This window comes from Haliotis asinina, chromosome 10, assembly GCF_037392515.1.
Source record: "Haliotis asinina isolate JCU_RB_2024 chromosome 10, JCU_Hal_asi_v2, whole genome shotgun sequence".
Lineage (NCBI taxonomy): Eukaryota > Metazoa > Mollusca > Gastropoda > Lepetellida > Haliotidae > Haliotis > Haliotis asinina.
Genome location: NC_090289.1, coordinates 26,749,463 through 26,776,493, shown reverse-complemented (window position 1 = coordinate 26,776,493; position 27,031 = coordinate 26,749,463). Strand labels below are relative to the sequence as shown.

The 27,031-nt window shown below is 40.0% G+C and overlaps 2 protein-coding genes across 3 annotated transcripts in view; one reads left to right on the top strand and one right to left on the bottom strand.

The window, feature by feature from the left end:
- Positions 1-7,066, top strand: part of LOC137298924 (uncharacterized) — a 42,546-nt gene extending 35,480 nt beyond the window's left edge. The window contains exons 1-2 of one of the 2 annotated variants that reach the window (XM_067831305.1): positions 2,032-2,084; positions 5,202-7,039. In XM_067831305.1, the coding sequence (XP_067687406.1) occupies positions 2,059-2,084; positions 5,202-6,438 (1,263 nt within the window). In that variant the 5' untranslated portion in view covers positions 2,032-2,058 and the 3' untranslated portion in view covers positions 6,439-7,039. Of the gene's footprint in view, positions 1-2,031; positions 2,085-5,201 lie in introns of those variants that run through there. The other variant, XM_067831304.1, reaches the window with a different exon arrangement.
- Positions 7,067-10,057: 2,991 nt separating this feature from the next.
- On the bottom strand, positions 10,058-23,827 carry LOC137299016 (uncharacterized). Its single transcript, XM_067831486.1, has 6 exons — positions 23,618-23,827; positions 13,531-13,702; positions 12,374-12,453; positions 11,781-11,846; positions 11,121-11,224; positions 10,058-10,708 (listed from the first exon to the last, which is right to left on the bottom strand). Exons 1-5 carry the CDS (start codon positions 23,667-23,669, stop codon positions 11,151-11,153), a joined length of 444 nt encoding a protein of 147 aa, XP_067687587.1. The 5' UTR covers positions 23,670-23,827; the 3' UTR covers positions 10,058-10,708; positions 11,121-11,150.
- Between the last annotated feature and the right edge of the window lie 3,204 nt (positions 23,828-27,031).

The following is a 27,031-nucleotide window of genomic DNA, read 5'->3' as shown; positions in this document are numbered from 1 at the left end:
TTTTTCAAACCCCGGATCAAGCAAACTTGTATTTATATTAGATTCGTAAAGCATCTATCGAACCCGTAGGTACAAAATGCACTTAATTTGAAGCACCATCATACATGCCTTACAAGAGTTTATATGAACTCCGCTCGATGAATGTCAGGTAAACATAAAACCGTGCGTATATGAACAATGATAGTTCACGAAGTTTGACGTTATGATTAATAAGTGCCATTATGCCATGTGTATAACCTATGGGTCAAGCGTATACCTCCCAGGGGTTAGTAGGCAAAACACGTTATAGGTTAACAGAATATCAAACATGGATCTGCCTTGCTTACACTCGTATGCATGATACTTAATTTGAGTATGGGTGTCGAAAGCCTTTTAACACCCTGTCCGCTAATTGTGTTGACTTGGTGTGGCTTCCTGTTGTCAGCTGGAGGCATGTCACGTGATTTCATTGTCGTCTGATACCCTTCAAAAGCAGACTGTAAAAGTCGTGTTAACTTGAATGACCTGCAAAGGGCCTTGGAGTCGTGTCTACACGGGTCTCATTCTCGAAACGGACTGTCGTCCATTCGTAAAGTGAGCCCATATTATACTTTGCTGGCTGGTTGTTTAACGCCACAAAGCAGTATTCAAGTTGTATGGCGGCGGTCTGTACACAATGGGCCAGAGAGTGATCAACGTCATGAGCATCGATCTACGGAATCGTAAAGTGAGCCAGCGACTATGAAAACCAGATAACGTATGTCGCTAGGGCGTGGCATGGGTTGCTGAAGATCAGTTAAAACCCGGATCTTCACGGGTATGCTATATTTGTAGCTTCAGCAGGTGGGTTAATCCCCGGGAATCTGAGCATGCAGTTTAAGAAAAAAAATATGCGATGAACTAGGTAGCATCACATTTGGTGAATTATTACTATTGTTTCTGGTAGTTTTAGAACAAGCATTTGTTGTATAATTAACCTCATAATTAGTACAAGTGTTGTTGTCATATTCTTATCATCACTATATCAGTATTAGTATTAGTAGTAGTATTTGTTGTATTATCAAGAAACTATCCTCCACCAGTGTCTTTACATTCCTGATCATCCGCAATAGACAAATGTTGTGACTGGAGGGATAGTACTGCAGTAATGATTCGTTAATGACCGTCGGATTGAAGAGAATGAGCGACCACCCATATGGGTACCAGGCAGATTTATATTGCGTGCGTACAGAATCTCCCTCCCTCCCTTCATACCTAGTGCTTAACTGTAGTCGGTTGCTTCATTTCTAGACTATGTTCTAAATATTCCTTTGTCCATCCAGTTTCAAATGGGTACCAGCTGCAGATGTGATTGTTAAACTTTCAGCGCATCATCATCATCATCATCATCATCATCATCATCATCATTTTGATTTTGGTACAAGATACATGTACAAAATGTAATCACACCTATCACTTCGAAGTATACTGAGAGGATATATAAAGGATCACAGGAAAATTCAAGCGTTCCTATATTATTGTGTTCCAGTTTTCATCACCACAGCGCTGGTAAAAGCTGGTGGTGAAAACTGAAAAATATTAAAGTAATACTTGAATTTTGATGTGTTCCTTTATTTAATTCTGTCAGTATATATGGATTTCTGATTTGGATTTCGACATAAACGGAAGCTATGCGAAGTACAGCCTGTGGTCAAAATACTGGACATGTGCTAAGGGTGTTTTGGTACCTCAGTCAACAAAGACGTGTAACATTTAGTAATAAAACATATTCTTCCAGTGGGTTTAGATTGCAAGTGATTGATAACGTTATTAGTATCTACACCAAAGAAACGCATCCGTTGTATAATGAACAACCACCCTTGCAAGTAATAAAATACGTGAGTAGGGCCTGAGACTGACAACAAAGTCCGCACAACCCTTTTTTACCGCATGAAGTAATGTTTCAATGTTTGAGGTGTACCTTTCACGTCAGTTGGCATTGTGAATTCAGACCCTCTGTTAGCTTAGATCCCACCTGTTTAGACTGTAGTTGTATGTATACTACAATGCAGTACCGCGGATTGCTGAGCATTAAGCAACATGAGCGATATCTGGGTCGTGAAGAGGTAAGCAATTGATAGTTTGCTGGGTTTTTTTAAAAGTTGTTCTTGAAGACTTTCAGTTTGTTGATTCACATCTGAAGCAATACCTTTGCAAGTTTCAGTGAACACCAACTTCTTGCAGATTTGGTAATTGGTAACGATTCGAAGTTGATGAAGAGCATGCAGTGTTTAAACAAACTCAAATATTTCATAACTGTCCATTCGGTTGGAACTTTTGTTGCCTTTTGCAATGAAATAAAGCTGAAAAAATGGATCACGTGCAAACCAAATTATTGTATCGACTTACTTGTACAGGGACATCACGTTTGCTACTTTTATTTTAGAAACACGTTTTGTTGCTATTAGCAAATATTGCTGACATTCTTTGTAAAACCAATACTGAATGAAATGGTTCAAAAGTATTGAAATAACATCGAATCATCAAATATTCTTTCAGAGGAGACTTGCACATATACCTTGTTATATCGATTATTGTGCTTCTAATTAATGATAAGTCTTACTTAAGTTCAGCGTGTTTTTGTCGGTCTACGAAACGTAATGGTCTCTCACGATATACTGTTTGTGTGTCCGTTTATGTAACGTTTTAATCCGTTCATGTAACGTTATCTACTAGTCAATCAAGTGATGGACATTAGCATATCATGACAATATAATACAGACGTGTAGTCATCGACTCTAACTACCTGATCTACCTAACGGCCTTGTGGTTATCTGGCTGTTGTTTTACGCCGCTATCAGCAGTATTCCAGCCATATGACGGCATTCTGTAAATATTTATTTACTATTTATATATAACTGAGTCTTGACCATACAGTCCATAATGAAGATACAATCACTGCCGAAGACCATAACGGGTCTATCTGATTCGTGGATTGCAGTGGGGACATCCTGTATTAGGGTAGTGAAATGGGGAGTAAATGAAGTTCAAATAATCGACATTCCTCAACAATGTAATTCAAAACAAATTTGAATCCGAGTATTGATATTTCAGCAGTTGTGGAACACAAGTGACAAAATCAGGAGAATTCTCTTTCGAATGTCCATTCCATGATTCCTGCTACTTTTGATAATAGTTTTATTATCTGTCAGTGATGAAGGTAATATGAAACTACCATTCCCCGTCTACCTTGTAACATGAACAACGCTTATAACAGCCTTACAGGGTCCTAATCGAGCACTTGTGAAATATTCGTCGAAAGTGCATGCTCATTTGTACCTGAAACTTTGTGTGCCTCGTCACATATACTTGTGGAGAGTTCATTGTCACACTGTATGTTTTTGGATACATGTAAATATGAAACAAACGATTCAGTGTTTTATTTCCCACGAGCCCAGTTGGGGAAAATCAGTGGAGAGTTGGTTCCTTAGCTGTTTGTAAATTGTAGTCAATTTACCCGAAGTTGTAGGTAAGTTTTTTGGCAAAATGTCCTCGTCAGGATGCGAGAAAACGTTTATACTCGTATGCCTAAGTAAACACATCAGCAAGGATGGAATGAATGGGGTTTTTTTACACCGATTGTAGAAATATTCCAGCAATATCACAGCCGAGGACGCCATAAGTGGGCTTCACAGATTGTATCCGTGTGTGAAATAGATCGAACACTTGCCGTAATGAGAGACCTCTTTAACCACTACCAACCGCTAACCCATCGCTCTTGTCATGGAAAGGTCGCATGGGATGCCTATTGCCTATAATTACGTAGGTTTCTTTTCACAAATTTCTCTCATGTATTATCAAAGGGAATGTCCAATATTGTGTCCTTGGTGGCATTATCATCCATTTTGGATTTGTTCTGAGCCTTTGAAGATTTCAGTGTAACGATATGAAGGTCGGCACGCCTCATAATTGAACTTTATCCTTTTCAGCTTTTAGAGAATTAACAACGTGTATGAACCGATGTTTTGACATCATTTGGATTTTGGAGAAGTACCGTACTAATGGTCGTATAAATGTCAATCTATCTGCTCTCGAATACGAGCCGTGAAAAGTCCGTAGTCATTATTATTCATTTATGCATTACGACCACTGACAAACTTCTAGTCACCCCGAGTCGCCCAAGTTGAACACACTAGTTTATTACGCACTACCCACATAGTGTGACAGTCTTAACTTGGTCAGATTAAAGGAACGATTGTTATCTGATATGCACATAAAAGAGATCAAATAACTTTTAAATCTTTTTGAGTGTCCTCGAATAAAACAGCACCGTGGATGTATGCATACGGCTGGAACAGACACACACACAACAAATGGCTTTCCGTGCCTTGGGTTTTGTGTATGGTATGCATATGATTGTATAGTGAAATATAAGCTGACCAAACTTCCATTGCAATCTACGTCATCAGATCCATACTTGTCCCTCTCGATCGACGTTTCACTGTTTGGAGATTTAGGTATAATGTTTACCGATTGTATCAGCTATACTTGGTTATGAGCAGAATGCCCACAATACTGTATATTCTTATACTCAAGCAAATTTTCAAAGAACTTCTTGAACATTTAAAAAATGCAAGAGGTGTTGAAAGTAGGTTATATTTCGTTGCTAACAGAGAATGATAGTGACAGTAAATTTGTATACTGGTCAGAAAAAATAGAGCAACAGACGTAGAAGCAGTTGTTTGACCTGGTAAACTTGACAGTGTCATGACATGACAGAACTTTTCATCAGGAGTCGGAGACATTCCTCTCACCTCAAGCAGTCACAGCATCATTTTACAAGGATACTGTTCAAAGCTGTGTAAAATCCAACTGAGGGCATACATACTTTAATCTCCAGCCTCAACCAACAAGAGAGCTTGCAGGCGAAAATAGGAATTTAAAAATAAGAATCTGATTTTTATTATGTGACGTATTTTATGAATTTCGAAACACCAAACCACTAAGTGAATCGTTATAAATTGTTGTGTTCCTTTAAGAAGTATGTGCTATCGAGCTTTGATACACGTTTTATCCACAATCAAACAAGACTGAATTCTCTTTATACGTTACTGCGATGCAACGCTATTGTTTTTCTCGTTGTTTCCATATAATTCTGTTAAAAGAGAAATTGTTTATAAAATCCTACTAGCAATGAATTCGCATCTTGATGTAGAGGGATTACTCTTTTTTGTGTGTTATAGGTTGATGGAGCGCCCGAATTTGGACTCCAGGAAGGGCAAGCGACCACCCTGGGCTGCAGATGGGAAGTCTCATCACGCAGAATATCTCAAACGTCTCACGAGACTTCGTGATCAGCTGGTCGATCAGGAGCAGACGAACCTCGCACAAGCCCTTGACCGACTTCGTATGCGGCAAATTAACAAAGAAGACGCCAATTTCCGTCTGAGATTGAGAGATTCCGGAACAAATCTGTATTCTCCTCGCAGACGTGCCATGGTTACAACTCTAGAAAAATTTAGGAAAATGAGACCCCAGAAAAACCCTCCAATGTTGGTTCCCCTAGAAGGAAAACAACTAATTGAGCCGAAAAACTCCGACACCCCAAGAACATTCATTCCAGAAGGTTCCGATGACATGTCAGTGCCCGTCAGTTCAAGAGTTGAGCAGACTGTTCAGTTGAACCTTCAGAGACTAGCACAGCCTATATCGAGCATTCCGAACATTGGAAGGAAAGCTTTAAAACGCGAAGATCTCGTTTTGCAGAGTCACGGCATGGACAAAAGGCCGCCAAAGAACCCGATGTTGAAGCATACACATGCTCTTTCACAAGGAACAGCATTAACGCCCTTGAATAGAGCCAGACAAATTAATGTGGATCTGGTTCCTGATTCTTTCAAGCTTGAACCTCTCACTGAAGGCGATCAGATAGACATGGACAAACTCAGGAAGTACTACTACGTGTATTATCTCCCTTCAACTTCCGCTTCCCAGGATGGCGACCGATCGGATCTCAGGACTCCGAAAAGCACTGTGCGACAACGACGCGTTCAGAGCTACAGAGATAGTGATAGATCGGTCGTGTCATCAAATGTGTCTCTGCTTGACGATGAAGGGTATTCAACGAATGGGAAGACCTCTCTACCATATATAGAATCAACCGGAAGTGGAACTCTTCACTGGCATGATCATCCAAGTTTTCCGGAAGACATTGACATTCACAGTATGAGCACTGCGCATGACCCAGATTATTTAACCGGAAGGAGTTCACGCATGCATATTGTTGTCGACATGCCGGATATAATCTATAGCGCCCCCACGCCTGACGTTATTGAAGGAATGGAGGCTAAGAAGGGGGGATCACTCTCAAAGACTTACAAACAAAATGAAATTCGACAAAGAGAGTTACAGAACTTAATTGAAGATGTCAAGGAGCTTAATATGAGAACGGAGACACTCACAAGTGAACTATATCATTAATCAGTATTAATCATAACAGGTCCTTACATATCAGTTTTTGATGTGATTATACATTTTGCTTAATTATTTAAAATACAGAACATGTCTAATCTTAACTGTCAGAGTAATGGCTTATGGCAATATCCGTTTGAGTAAAGAATGTATATAGTTTTGATTTCGCTCAATGTCACCTAAACCTCAGCGGAATGACATACACCGTGAAACCTAGATTACGGAATGTCTAGGTATGATTCTGATTCTAGAATGATTCTGAGTACATCGTAATGCCAGACTGTCGTTAAGGCGACTGGTGGGATCGGGTAGTGAAGCTTGCCGACTTGGCTAATAGCTGGCATAGTGCACAAACTGTGTAGATGAATAATAGAGGCCATCATTGAATCGTCTAAGCACTTGGTGAACTCGGCATTGAGCCATACACAAACCAAACCAAACCAAACTTTGCCAAATCGCATATTTGAAGCTGTTCTTGACAGTTCTCGGAAATTAGCTTTGGTGGATTAACGGTGTCACATCCTACTACAAAAATCACAGTATTTTTATAGTTGACATTGTCAGTGGTATGTTGCATGATTTTATAAAGTGAATAAAACTGTAAACAATTGTTCAATTGAACAAACGTTTGTTCAAATCTGTTGTGTCTTCTTACGCCACACCCGTTCTAGTGGGCTTCACCCAATGATACACACCATACACTCTCATCCCTTCGGATTTTCTACCTACATTGAGTCGTACTATGTACTATGCATGAAACAATCTGCTCACAGTGGTCCGGTTTAAGTTTGTAGTCATTGTAATTTTAACTGTATGCCATATTGAACGTAGATTACCTACTAGTGAATGTTTCGTGAAGACCAGAACCGTGAAGATCCTGGGTTAGAATCGGCATTCAGCAACCTATGCTTCCAAAGGTTCACTCACAACTCCCAGTTTAACTACCCGTCCAACACACAACCTGTTCCAGTCAAATGTTTTTTAATTACTAGCTCTCTCCCCGCCATCAGGCAGACTGTCATACTGTAATGTTACAGTTACCAGATTCATACAATGTTTGGTTTGATTGCACATGGGTATAATGTGTGAAGCCCATTTCTGGTGTTCCCCGCTGTGTTATTGCTGGAATATTGTTAAATGAGACGTAAAACTATACTCGGTCACTCACTCATTCGTACAATATTTATTCAGCTAATTATATAACAGTGTGTACTTCACGGCCCTTTGTCTCGAAACGTTCTTACCTTTGGTCGTAACCAATGTGTTAAGAATGGGCCTAAGAACTTCGTAGGGCTACGAACGTTTGGAGAATAGCTAGCAAGACTTGGTTCACATATGTCATTGTAGACTATTTAAGTCCATTTCAACAGATTGATGCTCATGCTGTTCATCACATGATCGTCAGACCCAGACAGATTATTTATATGCCATAGCATAGCTGAAATATCGCGGAGTTGAAAAATCAATCAACAGCAAATGCTGGTATTACAGAAAGAGAAAGAATTTGAAAGAATTCTAAAGAAATCCCTATCTCAATCACATATCTATCGATGCTGAAAATTCAAAATGACTTTAATACTTTAGAACGTTTTCGTTATTTTTAAATGATACACGGCAACGTAAGAAAGTAGTAAGTCACAAATGTTGCCAAAGCGTATTTTATTTTGCGTAAAGACAAAATAGCTGTAATATATGAATGGGTATCAGAAAAGCAGTGCGGAAGATTAAAAATATACCAGTGTTTATGTCCGTGAACATGTATATGGGTTCCACAGGTCTGTCATTTAATACTGTAAGGAAAAACGTATACCTGCATATGACATATGAAATCTTGACGTTTACTAATTGTGTGCTTAACCTTTATCAAATGAGTAAAATAGTAAATAACACGCATGTTAAATTATATTTCTGACTTTCACTTTCTCAGTTCGTAATACTTCTAAAATTAATGTGATATGTTGATCCAGTCGCTTTGCGGGGGAAGCAATACGCGTATAATGAGTAAACATAGAACAGGATACATCGAGATTATTTCATGAGTTAATTCATGAGCAAGGGGAAGAAAGGGTTGGAGGCGATTCTTAGTTTCTGAAATACAATTTATGTAATTTTAATAGAACTATGCAACAACATAAAAACCGAAAAGGAGCTCCAACAAAGTGAAGGACCTGTGGAAAATTTAGAGTTGTTACATTTGGGGCCATTGCATTACAAGTCCGGGATGGCATAGAATATAAAATGGTTCAGGGAGTATGTGACAATTTTTCCTGCAGGTTTCATAAAAAAAACAAAAAACAACGACGACGACGAGTGAGTGAGTTTAGCGTTATGCCGCTTTTAGCAATATGCCAGCAATATCACGGCAGGGGACACCAGAAATGGACTTCACGCATTCTATCCATGTGGGGAATCGTCTTCGGCGTGAAGAGTGTACGCTTTAAGCACTAGGTTACCACACAGCGGTTTCAACAACGCCACAAAGTCCACCTAATGATGTTTAGGGTTTGACTTCTGGTGGTGATGATTTCAGTGAGTGTACACCAAAGTATTAGGCCACTGAGCTTTACTAAATTTAGCAACATATGATAAAAAGCACCAAACAGACGAATTCCCATTTTGCCCTAGTCATGAAAAGAAAAATATCGAAAAACTGCTCAAAGTAAGACAATAGTAATGCTCTCTCTCTGGTTATCAACAACGCTATATTTAATAAACTCTTACGTAAAACCTTGACTATCTCCGGAAGCAGTCACAAATCAAACCTCCAAAATCAAACGTACATCAAGTAGTCAAATATACCGAACTGTTCAGGGTTCGAATCCTAAATATACCCTAATGAATATTTTAAATGTGCTAAATAAACCATGCTCCAAATAATTATATTAAAGGTTGGGATTTGTCTGCCATTGTGCTGAAACGTCTTGGTGCCACTGAACTAACGTCAGATGAAGCGTTAAACACTGTAACTGATATCGTAGTGGTGGGGAACCGGGTTGGGGTTGGTCTTTAGCAAACTATTCTTGTCGTAAAAGCCGACTAATGGGGTTGGACGGTCAGGCTCGTTGATTTGGTTGAACATGCACTCGTATCCCTATTGCGTGGATCGATGCTCATGCTGTCTATCACAGGATTGCCTGGTCCAGAATCATTTAGAGATCACCACCATACAGCTGGAATGTTGCGACATTAAGCGATAAACCAACCGACAGACCATGTCAGGATCAGTTAACAGTTTTTAGGAAAGGCCTTTCATATTATTTCATATTAATCGACAATTTCTGTGCTTTATCCACTGGGATACCTTCCCTTGTGCACATCGAACTAGAATCCTAACTTCGAGCGAATGATAACCGCTGCGCCATCCGTCTCTGATAACCTATGGAGATCAGTTTTAGAGATGGAAATATCAGAGATACAAAGGGAGCTGTCTAAACCGGCACTCATTTTACTAAGTAAATAATCCAGTTTAGACAATGTGCCGGATTGCAGAGCTGATGGTGCAAATCACGGATGGGCCTGGGATTTATGCCGGTGTTGGCCACATGCCGCACTGGGCAGATGCCAGTTATGACAGCGTCCACTGTAATGCTTTGCAATGAGCAAACAAAGAAAAAGAAACCCAGGTAAGTATGTGTTAATATCTTTATATCTCAATTCGAAGACAGATATATACATATGATGTAAATTATTAAAAAAATAAAAGAAGGATTTTGATACGAGTTTTCTGTATGAGCTCAATGTGTAAACAACCATGTGTCAAAACATTATCGAAATTCCGGGGTTTTACAAGTACCATTAAGAATGCTACGAATATTAAGGGTAGCACCACATCGGACCTGCTTCACAGACCATCAAGGGGCCTCAGCGAAACCAACGCAAACCGTCCTTAATATAAACAAAAAAAGTGAAAAATGACTACAAACATTTAGCATAGATTCAGAGAAGGCACGTATGCTATTATGAGTACAGATTGCCGTCATATTATAATTGCACTAACAAGATTCGAAATGGAAGAATCTCGGGTATTGGCAGAGCGTTGTGACGAGGGCAGGCGTTGTGGAAGGGAGCTAACTCCGATTAACACGACGGGCGCTTGCACATGTTCGTTGCGGTAAAATCATAAACCTCAGCGGTCTCTTTTCTCATGTGATTACATTGCTTGAAGTTCCTTTTCACGTGAGAAAAGAATTTTATCCGTCTAACGACTAATTGATGTTCAGTCTGGTTGAGATTTTCTTGCCAAGTTGTTTCTATGAAGCTTACAAATCTGGGCACCTTCCTGTGAAAATAGAAACGAAAATGTTCCTCAAAAGAGCAGAAAATGACAAAACGGGCCTTCGTTAGGTTATAAATTCAAGACCATTAACACAAATATTTGTATTAAATGTGTAAATATATTCGGATCGTTAAGAAAAAATAGGATTTGTCGTTAGATGTTTCCAGATGTTTTCATGTGAGTAAAGTTAAGCAAAATGTATCAAATATACATTAATAATACAAAATCGAGAGAGTCTGGTTTTACGCCGCTTTTAGCAATATTCAAGCAATATTACGGCGGCGGACACCAGAAATGGGCTTGACCCATTAAATCTCTGTGCGGGGAATCGAAACCAGGTCTCCAGCTGGACGAGCGAACGTTTCAACCACTAGGCTACCCCTCCGTCCCTAGATAGCACAAAAAGATAATCTACCCGCTAAAAGATGATCTTGTTGGTGTATGTTTAAAATCTGAAGATGGCGGCAATGAGGCATGCTGCGACAAGAGACAGGCTTGCAATGACGCCAGCTGCACCTCCTGAAAAAAAACCAAAATCCAATCATTAAACAGAAAACACAATTTTTGGGCATATAGACATCACCGAAATATCACTCTGAAACCAAAACTAATATCTCGAACTTTGCTATGTCGAAATGACTGTGGTCTCGAAGTCATCTGTCTTTGTGTAGCTCTTGTGTTATCTTCGTGTTACAGTTGTGTTCGATAATTAACTTCGGTCCTGATGTTTGACTGTTCTTAAAATTAAGATGCGTTCAAGTGTTAATTATTCGAGTTATCCGAGGTTGAAGGACCTTTCATTCAGACCCTCTCGAACGCGGCTTTGGAAGAGTTTCATGTTTGATGTTGATCTTACAAAGTATTTGTAAAGAAATGACAAAATGAATTGATAATTACATTTTTTTCCACATAGAATCGTTTCATTTAAATCACGTTTTTGTTTTAATTTATTTTACTTAGGACACATTTTAATCTGAAATATTGCAAAAATGCTGCCAAATTAAATTAACGTTCACTTTTAACATTTCACAATTATTTTGACTATAAAAAACCAAACAAACAGAAGATTGCCTACCAATCGTAGTTGCGTCAGGACACAACGCCGCTAGTTCCTTGTATGTGCACTCAAACTGTTGGTTCTCTGAAAACGAGGAATGTCATTTGTGAAATACAAGTTTTAATTGTATAACATGGCGCTGGATTTACCACGAAAATATAAACTGAAAAATACACTTCAGAAAATGAAATTAGAGTCAAAACTTAAACATATTATGAAATCTTTACAGGCTCAAAATAGAAAGGCTTTCATTCATAATTGATGTTTTCCTTAGCAATTTCATTCATGATTTACATGTTGTAAATGCTATAGAATAGAATCCTTATTATCCTTACTATCTAACATTGTTTTGAAATTCCTGTTTTCAGAACCGTAACATATATTTCTGGGGCTTAATTAAGTGAAAAACAGGATCTGCTTGAACGATCTGCGTCACTCACTATCAAACTCTATGGCTCCCAATATTTCCCAACAGAAATATAAGTACATGAATTGCAGTACAAGTTTATTGCTATACAATCTATTTGCCAAAACACAGCGAATGCTAATAATTTGCAAGTGATCGATTTAAAGGGCTAACTACACCTCATCCAAAAGACATGGTATCTTACTCAGTTCAGTGTCCATCTCCATCTCGCATCCCTCGGGAAAACCAAAAGCGTTGACACATTTGATCATGACGTTGAAAGATCTGTAGGGCAAAGTCAAATATTAGCATCAAACACTCGTACCACTTTCCACTGTAAAGCCATAGTTTAGTCTCAAACATAAAAAAAATAATTGCTCTAAAATAGCTATTCACAAATACAAAAAAGGAACTGTGCTTAATGCAGTTTCCCGAGGCAGAGGAGATAAGTATTCAACGTTTTACGCGGAAACCTAATTATCCAACAGTTAACTCCCTTGCTTCGAAAAATAGGACTAAGGTGCATCCGTACTTTAATGTATTCTGCTATTCTGTGTGAATCCAAAAAACTTTATTTAAATCGCACCCCCTTTAAACAGACTGCTAGTTTGTTTTTGTTTTTTGTTGTTGTTGTTGTTTTGTTTTTTTTATTTGTTTTAAATGACAACATATTGTTTGTGTTCTGGATTTGAGAAACACTTCCCCAAAGCCTAGGAGAATCGTGTGAGGCTTCACCGGCCTGGGGACAAAGACCCTGAGATGGTGATGAGTCTAACTAGTCTGGGGACAAAGACCCTGAGATGGTGATGAGCCTAACTAGTCTGGGGACAAAGACCCTGAGATGGTGATGAGCCTAACTAGTCTGGGACAAAGACCCTGAGATGGTGATGAGCCTAACTAGTCTGGGGACAAAGACCCTGAGATGGTGATGAGTCTAACTAGTCTGGGGACAAAGACCCTGAGATGGTGATGAGTCTAACTAGTCTGGGGACAAAGACCCTGAGATGGTGATGAGCCTAACTAGTCTGGGGACAAAGACCCTGAGATGGTGATGAGTCTAACTAGTCTGGGGACAAAGACCCTGAGCTGGTGATGAGCCTAACTAGTCTGGGGACAAAGACCCTGAGATGGTGATGAGTCTATCTAGTCTGGGGACAAAGACCCTGAGCTGATGATGAGTCTATCTAGTCTGGGGACAAAGACCCTGAGGTGGTGATGAGTCTAACTAGTCTGGGGACAAAGACCCTGTGTTGGTGATGAGACCAACCAGCTTGACTGAGGAAGTATCGCCCGGAGCCTGTTTGCTGCATTCATTTAAATTAATCTGTGGTAAAATCATGATTTTTGGTCAGATGTACGTACTGGCAACTAGTTGCCAAGATATCTGTAGGACAGGTGGTGTTTTCCGCGGCGATGCGATTTTTACGTTCGTCCAAGTTGCCGACGTTGGCAGTGGAGAAGGTGGCAACACAAACGTCGAATTTAGCCCTTGAGAAAGTTCCGCAGTCGTCACTTGCAGCATTAGCAACGCCGACTGTAACGACAAAATGCATAATGACAACATTTGAATTGAGTGAGTGAGTTTAGTTTCCAATTAAACTGATGATTATGATGATAACAGTCATGATGATAATGATCGCAAAGAAGAAAACAGCCATGGTAATAAGGGTGATATAAGCTTATTTTTCATGAATTTTCCAGCAATGTTTGATGAGGAGTTGATCAATAAAACGATGAAGACTGTAATGACTGTGGCCCTGATGAAGACTAATGACTGCGGTGAAAAAGACTTATTGTCGGTGATGTAATGACTTATCTCAAGCCAAGTTGACTGAATGTACTATCTGGTACTAACTCTTAGTCCTTGAAAATACATTGATAGAAACAACAACAAAAAACACTACCTACAAACTGCAAACGAAAAGCAGCGAGAATCCGACACGTTATTGAAACATACACTTGTTACTTTTGTGGATGTTTAGAGTTGGGCGGAAGGGACACAAGACCCTGGGATAAACAAACAAGGGCATGCTGGTAGAACAGGACTCCATCGAAAGCTATGCCGTCACTGTCTCGCCCAAGCTATTGGACGAGAGCAACACTTCCGGTGCAGAGGCAAAACTGTTCCCCATGGAATACATATCCATGAAAAGACAATTGCATGTAAATATTCCTACCTCCAAATAAATACAGACATGTTTCACATCCATGCTGCATGCTCGAACAGTGTCAGAACATTTTTTTATAAAAATAAGTCACGCACATATATCCTGTGAGCGAAAGGATGACTAATATATATGATAAGATTGGCACCTGCACGGTTTGTGTTGCCAATGATGGATATCATGTCATGTTTGACACCTGTATGGTGACACGCGGTAAACACAAAGTTAGCCTCATAATCTTTAGGGCTTGTAACGCAAACCTACCCCAAAAAGCAAAACACATGGTATGGTAGTTCATTTGACATGTTATATTCAGAACACCTACAAAGGACACTTGCCCTTGTAAGCAGCGCAAATCTTAAGGAGTGGGTGAGTGTGTATGGTTTTACGCTGATTTTAGCAATGTTCCTGCAATATCACGGTAGGGGACACCAGAAAAGTGTTTCACACATTGCACCCATGTGGGGAATCGAACCCGGGTCTTCGGCGTGACAAGCGAACCCCAACTGCTCCTGCAAATCGTAAGAACCATTCTATTGAAAAAATGTTTTAGCTACACGGATCGGATGACCGACCGAGGTACTTAGAACATGATGACTTAAGCAGATGTTTCCTGAAAATAATCCCAGATAAAAATACATCGTTCTCCCGAGGCATGATGCGGCCTTTGTCCAACTGAGGGCGTGTCCGTTTTAGCTAGTCTAGACGTGTTTGTTCACAAAAAATTGGTCTGACGCAGGCACACCTCTCACGTTGTACTTCAAAGTCACCTAACCTGTTTGAGATGACAGACGAGACACTTTCCCGTCTTCTTCTTCCTCCCCATTGCTGTGTAGGTTGTGAACGAATATGCATTGTGTTAAGTGGTTCACATACCAAGGACTGAAGAACGTCGTTTTTGACCCGTGACGTCATCTGTTTGTGTCACTGCTCATCTGCTCCTCGTCACTGATACCACCGATAAGACCCCGTTGAATCTCTGACTATATACAGTTGATAGAAACAAACAATCCCTTTAAGATATAGGAGCACTGTGAATCAGGCATGGAGCGAGAATAGGCGTGGGGAAATCTAGACTTGCCTTATTTTAGGGCTTTAGCATTGTATTAAGGGGAATACGGTTCAGTGACTGTACAACAGACTATCGACGCAGAAAAATGGGAAACGCAAACGGATGATGCACTTAACATAGGTGACCCCCGTAGTCTCATGTTAACAGCCTAAAGCAGTGATCCATGCCGGGAAGGTAGCAGTAGCATCTATGTAGACTCTGAAGTTGTCAAACGGATTCATTGACGAGGAAACCGTTTTCCGAAAAAAAATGGTTCATGGTTAAAGGTTCAGTTGTCACGCTTAATTAGTCTGCCTCGCAGTGCCCGAACAGCATTATGTTCCTCTCTGCCTATTCCTCAATACTAAAGCCTAGAAGCAAGTCTAGATTTCATCAGGTTCTGAACCTACCATATTATATTAGGCTCCTTTTACAATTTATAAAAAATTATTTATTTCTAGGAAAATGTTTATGAAGATTATATACATGTATTCAGAGCCTAACGCTTATTAAACAACGCTTGCTTCTAACGCCAAAACGTACTTACGTACCCAGGGTGGAATGGTAGAAATTGTTCATGTACCTTAACTAGTTGAGTGACGTAAGTGCCATATATAGCATCCCTTTATTTCACGATGTCAAGCAAGAACAATTACATAATTTTAGTGTGCTTCATTCGTGAGTGAGTTTGGTTTTACACCGTTTTAGGTCGCCTGTTTAATGATCACAGTGAATAGCTGCTAGACTGCAGGTCGGCGTTCTGGAGCCACTGTGAAGAGCTGCTAGACTGTCGATACGGTGTTTAGTTTCCACTCACTCAGAAAGTGCGCTTTGCTACGCGACCATGTCCACATTAACTTTCTCAGTTGCTGACAAGAACAACTGATCAGAATGATGAGCATTATGATGACAAGGACAGTTCAAGGAGTAAACCAAGATTGATTCTTAGCTCGGGGCAATACGACATGGGTCCCACCTACAACGTGTAAGTACAATCAAGGAATGCTATAAAATCCGTTATATGACAAGATAATATTGTTGACATGTGGTTCATTGACACAAAACAGGTGTATTTTCAGACTACTGACCATGCCTAATTCACGACATGAATTAGTGCTTTCTAAAATTCACTCATTGACCCAAACGTACGTTATAATCACTGTTATGACACAACAAGTTTTTACTATAAGGTTTCTTTAAGCTTACCACTTTGTAAATTGTACCGCATGAAACAAATTTGCCAACTGCAACCACTAGTTTAGGTTTTTTCAGACACAGCCCTGCCCGCGTTAATTAACAAAAAGAACGAGTGTTATTTGACTTGGACAATACAAATACCATCACGGGCAATGAAATGACCACCATCGCGTACCCAACACTCGCCACGCAAGCAGTGTTTACACGTAGAGTATGTAAATAGCTGGATAGTTGCCAAGCGCCACTGACAGAACAGGTTTCAGGAACATAACCAGCACACTCAACACAGGCCGGCTGAGATGAACAGACATCACCACTACCTGGGAAGGCTGCATGGAGATGAGGCTAGCTGACCTTGCAGGCCAAGTGATGGGAGTGGCATGATGCTGATATACTTCAAGAAGAATGTTAATTTTGTGGGGATCGCGCACTTTCTGAATATGAAGTTACAGGAAAGGTGGGAGTCCATACATTCCAAGCATTACTGTTGGAACCTCTAGACCTCTGATAATTAGTGGACATTATAGGTCCCACATTACTGAAGGAACATTATGATAATCGGTAGACAATCACGCAGTTCTGAAGGAAGATCTTCATAATCAGAAGACAATATAAGGTCACGCAGTACTGACGGAACATCTTGATAATCAGTGGACACTGTAGGGTCACACATTACTGACCGAACATCTTGATAATCAGTGCACGCTGTAGGGTCACGTATTACTAAAGAGAAAAAACATGAGGCTGTGTTCAAATTTAAAAGGCTGGGTTTAAAACTGGATCCAGCGGCATATCTAAGGGACACAGTCTATAAGTAAGAAATGTTTGTAGGAAAAGTCGGATTGAAAGGATGTAACACCATCCGCTCTAAGCTTTTTTTTAAATGTGTAAATGTGTATTTTCTTTTATATCTGAAAACTGAGAACAGTAAGCGAGTTACGGCTCTGAAAACACCATTCCTTCATCACACCTATGGTGGAAATATACTAAGATAGTTACACACATTGTAACTGTGTATGTAAGTGGTAGAACAGACTCGCCTCCAGCATGCCAACAGCCGCGCTCAACACTATGACAGAAACACGCGTCAATGTGCTAGTATGTTCTTGGCGTCATCCATCCAATATACATCTAAAGAAATGATGATCTGTATGCATTGTCATGTTCCTTCTTTGAATGAGTTCTTTTTAGAAATGACTTTTTTAGTGAGTACGTGTGGGTTTTACGCCGCTTTTAACAATATTCTAGAGGACACCAGAAATGGCCTTCACACGCTGTGTTTGGAAATGTGGTAAATCGAACCTGGATCTTCGGCGTGACGAGCGAACGCTTTAAACACAAGTCTACCCGACCGTCAACGGAAACATAATAAGAGGTGCACTGATCGTTTTATCATTTGAGGAGCCGTAATTTGCTGTTCAGAGTGGCTACCCCATCGTCCCGCTAAAAGAGAACAAACTTAAAAAAAACAGTCTTTCAAATCAAACAAAAACTGGTTTAGCCGGACCGAGACTGTAGTGAATTTAACGCGACAATATGCATATGGCAAATTATTATATCGATACATAAAATAAGATATTGTAAAAACAAATTACGAAATATTCTACCAGAGATATGTAAAAGCGATATTCAGAAATATTGTATGTCTCTCTATCCATCTTTCATTTGTCGATCAATGTATCTATCCATCCTCGAACCCGTTTGTCTATTTTTGTTCAGAGCAGTCTCTGCCTCGTAACAGTCAACAGTTGTTTGTTTAAACCTTGATTACTCTTGGTGGGATTTACTTGCGGTTACGTCTGGCCTGCAGAACCAGTGCGGAGAGTGTAAACAGCCTGTTTGCTTAACCTGTGCGTGACAGCAACGACCGGGAAGACTGCACCGCTGAACGCAAGCGTCGACGGAAAGTAAAGTGTCTCGTGTATGTTACTTGTATGAGGTCCAGTTAGTGAACAATACTGTAGACAGTGAGTATAGTTTTATGCAGCAAGATTTCATTAATGAGCGATCGCTTTAACCACTAGGCTACCACACACCCGTTATTAACAATGCCTCAGATCATCACTGAAGTTTTGTTATTGCTAAAACCATTAACTCATCGTCAACGCCTTTAACATTATGATTAGCAGTGCTGCACCTGATGATGATGATGATGATGATGATGATGATGATGATGATGATGATGATGATGATGATGATGATGATGATACAAAACATAAAGGGCTTTGGGGCTTAACAAACATATATGACGCGCTTTGGATATCAATCTTTTGAGACCAATTACAGACACACAACGCACACTTAACCTTAAACGGATCTTTTGAAAGCATGACAGTTATAAATGACAAGGAAAAAACATTTGACGTCCTCCTTGAAATCGACAAGCGGTGGTGACACGGCGACATGCCCTAAGACCACGCACGTGATGCGCAGGAATACAAAGTCTAAAAGTAATTTTAGCATTTTTGGACACCAATCTATTGTGTTTTGTAAATATTTATATTAGATGGTATCATAGTTATTATGAGGATAAGTGTATTCGTGGGACTAAATCTAAGTCTGGCTTCCCATCGAAGCATAAATGTCAACATGTAATTGATATGACAGTCGGAAAATATATTTGGAACTTCTAAAAATATACCTTTGTGGAGTAAAACAAGATTTTTTTCTCCCTTCACAAAAAGCCACTTTCACCTGAGTTTGAGTCATAAAAGCTTTTTTCTTGAAGAGACAGATTAATACATCATGACATGTGACCGAAAACGCGTAGTTTGGAACTTCTGAAAATATACTTTTTGGAGTAAAATATCTCCCATCACAAAAGTCACTTACGCCAGGCAATGTGTCATAAAAGCTTTTCATTTCAAGAGACAGATTAATACTTCAAGACATGACAGATAACACGTCGGTGATTATCTGACACTTATGTATTGGTACGGGAAAAGCATGCGGTATGTTACATACACGACAGCAATGGGTCACGGTGTAACTTATGCAGCGTGTGTAGTTCAAGGCCGTATGTAGACTACACCTGTCACGAAGACCATCATTCGTTCAGAGTAATCAATTTCAGCAAGGTAATTATCGTCAATCATCTTGTCTTTCGATCAAATATCTAAAGAGCAGGATAGTTTTGCTGGGATGCTGAGTACAACGGGATTATCATCAAATACCATAAAGGATGATGGGGGGAAGACATCGTGATCATATGATCATCATCGTCGTCGTTATCATCATCGCCATTGTCACGCATCAGTTTTATAACCGATGCCATTAGGCCGGAATAGTTCATAACGGTTCTGAGATCAGTTAAAATCAGGAAAATCCATTAACTTATGGGGGTAAGGGAGATTTCTTTCCAAACTAAAGAGTCAGACCCACTTTCCGTCGAAGCAGAAAAGGAACGAACCTACTCCGGTTTACCTAGGTTAAAAAAAAACAACATTCTTGTATGCTATAGGTTCTGCTTCCGAGACTGCATGCGAGAAATTGATACCTTGACCTATTTCTAAAGGCCTCTAATTCCAAACATACTTGTAAGCTCCCGCTGTACTAACGGTACAAGGGTTGTATATCACAAGTAACCATCGACCATGCGCATGGCTGTTTCCAAAGCCAGGTATAAATAGATGCTAATATACTGCTACCTTCCTTCGTAAACACGGATAAAATAGTGATAATTATCAAGATTTATAATCCCATCGATGCGGTCACGGTGCATTCGGTGGAGGCTCTAGTGCTTTTACAACATCACCTTGGTTACCAAAGCAGCCAATCGGTCGCGAGCGCTACTTCTCATCAACAGTTCTTCGATAAAGTGGCAAGAGCCCTGTGTACACCGACAAAGGATGTTCAATGTGGGACGTTACAGTTGGCCGAGTCACTTCCCTGTATGCACAGGTGTTAAGCAAATTTACAAAATTTTATCTCTTTCTACGTCAAGCCGCAAACCTGTCATACTTGAGGAATGGTGATTAAAGAGTTGGTGTTTTTCGTTTAAATCGTGATCGCCGGAATTTAACGTAATACTATCTATTTATTACTGTATCATTACCGTTTTGGAGACGTTAACTGGGTTGGTGACGCGGGCGTTAGTGTTTTTGAAGCATTTTATTAACTGTTATTCCACGCGAACGGATGCAAGGTTATTTTTGTGGATTTAGACCCATATGGGGACCTAAGTAGAGGGGCTTGTGGGGTAGCCAAGTGGATCAGCGTTCGCTCATCACACCGACACACCGAGAACCTGGGTTCAATTCCTCACATAGGTACAGTGTGTGAAGCCCATTTCTGGAGTGGCGTCGTAATATTGCTGGGCGATTGCTAAAAGCTGCGTAAAACTGAATTCACTCACTGTAAGTGGAGTAGATCCGGTGGTCATGTTGTCTTCATTTATTGCTGTTTATTCGATGCTCGTGATGTCAGCCACTAGATTGTCTAGTGAAGACTCAGTGTTCTATAAACCGCCCTTTACAGCTGGAATGTTTCTGAATACAGCTTTGAAAAAGAAAGAAAGCCAAGGTCACACGACTTTATGAAGTATTCACCTTCTTTTAGACCTTGAGCGAGAATTTACATGTTCATACGTCAGTCAGTCAACTGTCAACTGTTAGTCACCGAATATACATAATTTTGATAGTAACAATTAACTAAACCCATTTCAATTGGAAAAGAACCCCAGCAGAATGGGAGATGAAGGAAATCTAGACTTGCTTAAGTTACAGCTAAATTTAGCATGGCAGAAAAGGCTAGCCAGTAGGGGAAATATTGTGGGATCGACAGACAAAGATCTCCCCATCCCTGGTATGAACCGATTGACCTTGGGAGACCGTTTGGTAGACTAATGCTTAGTCTCTGAACATATATATATATAATTTTGATAGTAACAAACAAACCCATTTTAATTGAAAAGGAGACTCGGGGAGACCAGAGATTCAGAACCTAACGAAATCTAGACTTCCTTCGTTTGATGCTTTAGCACTGCAGAGAAGGCTTGTCAGTAGACAAAATAATGTGGTTCGGGGACTGTGAGACCGTTGGGGTAAAGGTCATACGGGTCGTTCCACAAAGCTGCCTTAGCCATAAGCCAGTGTTTCAAAGTGTACAAGTAATTAATGGTGCTGTTGTTGTTCCATCAAGCTCCGGGGATACAGGGGTGACTCACTGGTGCATTTCCTGTTTACTGTCGAGATAGGGTAATCTTTTCCGCGTGAGTGCGCGCACATATCCAGCAAAACACATCCCAAGGCTAAATGAGGAACATCCTTGGAATTCAAGCTGGAATCTGAGTCTTGTGGCGAACGGTGTTATCTTTCTCTTGATTCGATATTTCTCTTTTAAGACCTTTTTCCAGTTTCTTAAAAGTGTGAAAAAAACGCGTACGTTTATTTATTTTTGACGATGGACCTACTGAAACAAAATAATGGCTTATGGTATCTTTTGGCTTTGGTTCTTTGTGTTGAAGGTTTACACGTATATTATATTTTCTGATTTTCAATGCATTATATCCATAAATGACAAAGATAGTACAGTTATATTCGATCTCGTATATCTTGTTAAATGCTCGGTCACATGACCTTTAAGCTAAATCCACAAAACGAAAAGCGCTATGTGGCCTAAGTCCAAACACTGTGTTCGTATGATAGTCAAGTGGATCGGGAACATTACCCCAAGCAAGGCCGGTTTGAGTGAACAATGTGACACTTTCCGTTGTGTCGCGAGTCGGATACATTAAAACCGGAAAGAAATACAAATAGCGCCTTTTACAAAATATTCCTTCTCTCGGCTCAAAATAATGTTTGTGTTAGTAGATAAATAAATGCACAATAAATGCCAAATAATACAAATGAACTATAGAGACGAAACATATTACTTATTGTGAAATAATTCAAACAGAGAGTAGAAAATATACTATTAAGACAATGAACACCACTGGGGGTTATAGGTTGGGGGGAGAGGTTGGTGTGTGTGTTTGTGTGTGTGTGAGATATCGCTTGTTTGCGTTTGCATTTTAGGATAAAACCTGGTCTGCCATCCACACCCTGAAACAAATACATCCGATGCAAGTGTAGAATATGTGGATGTGTGGAATATCTAGATTTCCACAGCTTTATGTCTGAAAATGGTGAAAGTCTCAGTGCACATTTTTTATATATATGCATGTGTATTATTAAGTAGGGACTGCTTTTTTCTGTGAAATATGTGCATTTCATAGACTCTTTGTTAGTCCAGATAAAGCTCGCAAGAATCCCAGCGATGCTAAGCGTGACGCACTACATTAATTGAGGTCAGTTATGTGTAAACAGTTGATGATGAAGTCGCAATTCTTAAGTGGTGACGTCAACGTATGTAATGACTCAGTCCAAAGCAGCATAGGTTCAGTCTATGTACACTGTCAACAGAGGCGACAAAAGGCAGCGCCTTGACGCAGACCAGTACAAAGCAAACGTTTTAAAATCGCCCCTATCGTACTTGTAATTAGTGCTTCCATACAGGATTGATGTTACTGTTCACAAATCATGACGAGAATGGTCGAAATGAGAATGCTCATTATCGAGAATGGTTTGTGATTTCTTATTACATTAACTTATTACTCATTTACTTCATTTTCATAAGACGAAATACACAAAATCTAGTGCACGAAAAGGTAGTAAATTAAATTTCAAACTTTTATGATTCATTGTTTGATCGGCATTCTTGAGGTTAGTGAGTCAGTAATAAAGAATAGAACTTTAGGGAACTCCCTGTTTATTGCACAGAGCGACGTTTCGGCGTAGATTCTCACACTGTTTTCCCAAGTTGCTTGATCATCCACTTAAAAATATTCGATTTTGCTTTCTACACAAATTGTGTTGTACTAGTATGTACTATGTACAAATTCTGATCGGTCGTTTAAACCCACCGGAGTCTCGGATTCAGGACACATGCGCTTTGCGGGGCAACTGGCGATCCGGAATCGTTCTTCACATCTGAGTTATGTTTCGGGAATTTATATGTTTTCAAAATAAAGTTGCAGGTAAAAGCAAAAAATACTCACAGTAAAGCACAACACAGAGAACTGAAAGACCGAGAGCCATGATGGACTGCATCTTGTAGCTGGAGTTGAACACCTTGCCTTCCCAGTGAACCTGTTGATAGATACTGATTCAGGCGAGGTTGCGCATCTCTTTAAGGGCCTTGAATTCCGGTGTCGATGGAGAAAGATCCCCGTGAGAAATGATTCTCAAATGGGTTATTCGTGTTGTTTGCAAAACGAACACATGACCTTCTCGGTAAACTGCGTTAACATAGAACTTAAAAATGAACCAACAACACCACGATTATTATTTTATCTAAGCGTTTGCTGACATTAGCGGTTATCGTAATGGCGAAGTCATTTACATACGGTCAGTGTTCTGGGTTTTTTTTTAACGTTTATGAATTATTGCATACGATCGTGTGTTCGCTGGGTCCTCTTAATTTTTAAGGGAAACTGGAAATTGGGGGATTTTGAATAGTTGGGAGAAACCTACATAAGAAACCCATCAAGATCCGGAGCAGAATTGATCTTCATTAATCCATGATTGTCGTAATATGAGACTGACAGTGTCGTGAGGTCCGGCTCTCTGGCTTGGTTGACACATCTCATCGTATCACATTTGTCAGATCGATGCTCATACTATTGATCACTGGATGGTCTGGTCCAGACTCGATTATGTACAGACCGCCGCCATATAGCTGGAATATTGTTGAGTGTGGAGTTAAAAAACAAACAAGGGTTATAAGGAAACTGTTCTTGTTTACAATCGTGAGCGACAAACTAACATCAAAATTTCCGATGCTGACAACGATATGAAACTCGACAGTGCAGCCGTCATTACATCAATGATAAACACAAAAGAATGGCACTGTGGATCGTCCAGAGCACATTAGAGAGTTCAGACTACAAAAACCTGTCTGTCCATGTTAAAAATTTTGCAACTCCTGACACTAATGGGTGTTTGCATTTTTAACATTTGCAATATGTGTTATTACCACTTCGTATTGTGGTTATAATACTATGATTTGTAGTGAATACACATATAAGATAGCTGTCTTTAACCGACTCGAGTTCTGACAGTGTCCGTATCAAACACAGGCCAAACGCACCCACGCTCACAACCACGCACACACTTAAATGAAGCTTTATTATTGTTGTTTTTTGTTTTTAGAATTATTTACAGGTCATTATAAAAGATGAATCATGGCCATCATTATCATCATCGTCGTCATCATCATCATCATCATCATCATCAACGCCATTGTATTGTAGTGTTTGTAAGATGTCTCGAAAGGGCGTTTCGTACAATGCATAATTTCGTCTTTTTTTCGTCTTTTGCATCGGGCTCAGTTGAACCTATGTATGCTTTCTTTTGAAAGGAAGGGATAGAAGGTCGCGGGAAATATGTATCATACATTTTCAACACGTATTGTTTAAATCCTAATCTTTAACGCGAGGCGGATGACAACATGTATGTGTCACCGGGGTTCTCGCGGGAAGAAACGTGACAAAGGCGAGAGGACAAAGGCGGTCATGTTTTCAAATCAAGGTTACGTAATTCAGCGAAACCCGACACCACCCCTGGCTATTGCACTCGATATCGCTACACAAAGGCCAGAGCACCCTCTCTCTGTTTGTTGTGGACCCCCTCAGAATTGATGCTGCTGAAAAGGGTCATCGAGCATTATCTATTACGCAACATTAACTGCCCACTTCCGACGGTGCTTATGTACTTTCTCCCCCGTGTAATTAGATCCACTGCGAGATGCCATCTTGATTCCTTCTTCCCAGATGTGGATAGACAAATACTTAGTCTCCGAATGTATATAATTTGATAGTAACAAAATAACCTATATAAACTGGAAAAAACGCCCCATGGAGACCAGAAATGCAGAACGTACGAACGTCTAGATTTGCTTCATTTAAGGCTTTAGCATTGCAGAGGGAGAGCTTGGCAGTAGGAAAATAATGTGATTTAGGGACTGTGAGATTAAGATGAGAAAAAACACTTGGAAAGAAAATTGGTGGGGGGGGGGGTGCGGTGGTGGAGGTGGCGGAAGGGTGGGTGGGGGTCATGATAAGACAGCGCTTATTCTGGGAATATATTCATTAACCTCTTTAAATTGCCAAGGAATCACAGTGATATAACAACTTCAGCCTGAACTTGAAGAAATGTAGACTTGCTTCATTTATGGCTTTAAGCGTTACAAGGAGTTTAAGCGTTAGATAATAGGAAAAATAATGTGTTTCAAGGACTGTGAGACATACTAGTACGGGATATGAAGTGAAAATTTGTCGGAAACCAATAATTGTCTTGAAATTATTGTTAGATTGTTAAAAGAGACTTTGGGACAAAAATTGCATGTTTACAACATGCATTTGTTGATGTGTTTACATATACAGAACGTACAACGATATATGATCGTCCACGTGGACGATTTGCTCGATTTATCGCTCAAGCGGTTTGCTTGTGTCCCCGGATATATATCTGAATAGACCGCCTTCTCTCTATATACAGATAGCGCGACTCCAGGTATAAACATACAACGCTGTCATACGTGCCGGAAGAAGTGTGTAGTTGAAGTTTGGACCCATGCAGATCTTCAACCGATCTTCAGCAACCCGCAAGCTTGTCGCAAGATGCGACTGGCGGAATAGGGAGTCAGACTAGATCAAAATATGTCATCAAGTACCAGTTGTAAAGATTGATGCCTCGATCACCGGTCACTTGTTGAATTGTTTGAAATAGACTCGGTTACCTACAAACTGCCAGCATATTCAGTGGAATAGTGCTGCATATGATGGTGAACAACAAACAAAGAAGGTTGATATTCCACCATGTATTCGTAAACTCCAAACCATAGGAAATAGTTTAAGCCCAGCTTATAATTAAGTGTACAGTGACTGGAAAAGTCAAGACTGCCACCGAACTATCTGAAATTAATTGTTCTTAATTATTTTTCTTAAATATATTTTGTAGATATGTGTTTTAAGGTAAGATCGCGTTATATATGGGCCTCTCACCCTTGTTTGCTCTCGCCACGCCTCGGTACACTTTCTCTACCACACAACAGAGGTCAACATCATAGTTCCGTTCCACAAAACGATCATAGCCCTAAGGTGATCGTAACTGCCATACTTTAACATAGACTTACAACTGTCGTAACGCTAGGATCGCTTTGAGAAATGGCCCCGGGTTGTTGTTTTCTCTTTCTTTCTGATGGGCAATCTTCCTACCAGCAGATGTTAATGTGAATGTTACCTTGTAGTTTGCTCTTTTGTATTTTATTATGTAATTAACGACTGTACCATTAACATTTCTTTTACATATTGCCGTGAGCGTTTCCTTGGCGACATACATCCTGCCATCCCTCTGGCGGAACATTACGCCCACAGCTATAAAACCGCTGATGCAGCGAATAACGGCTATGG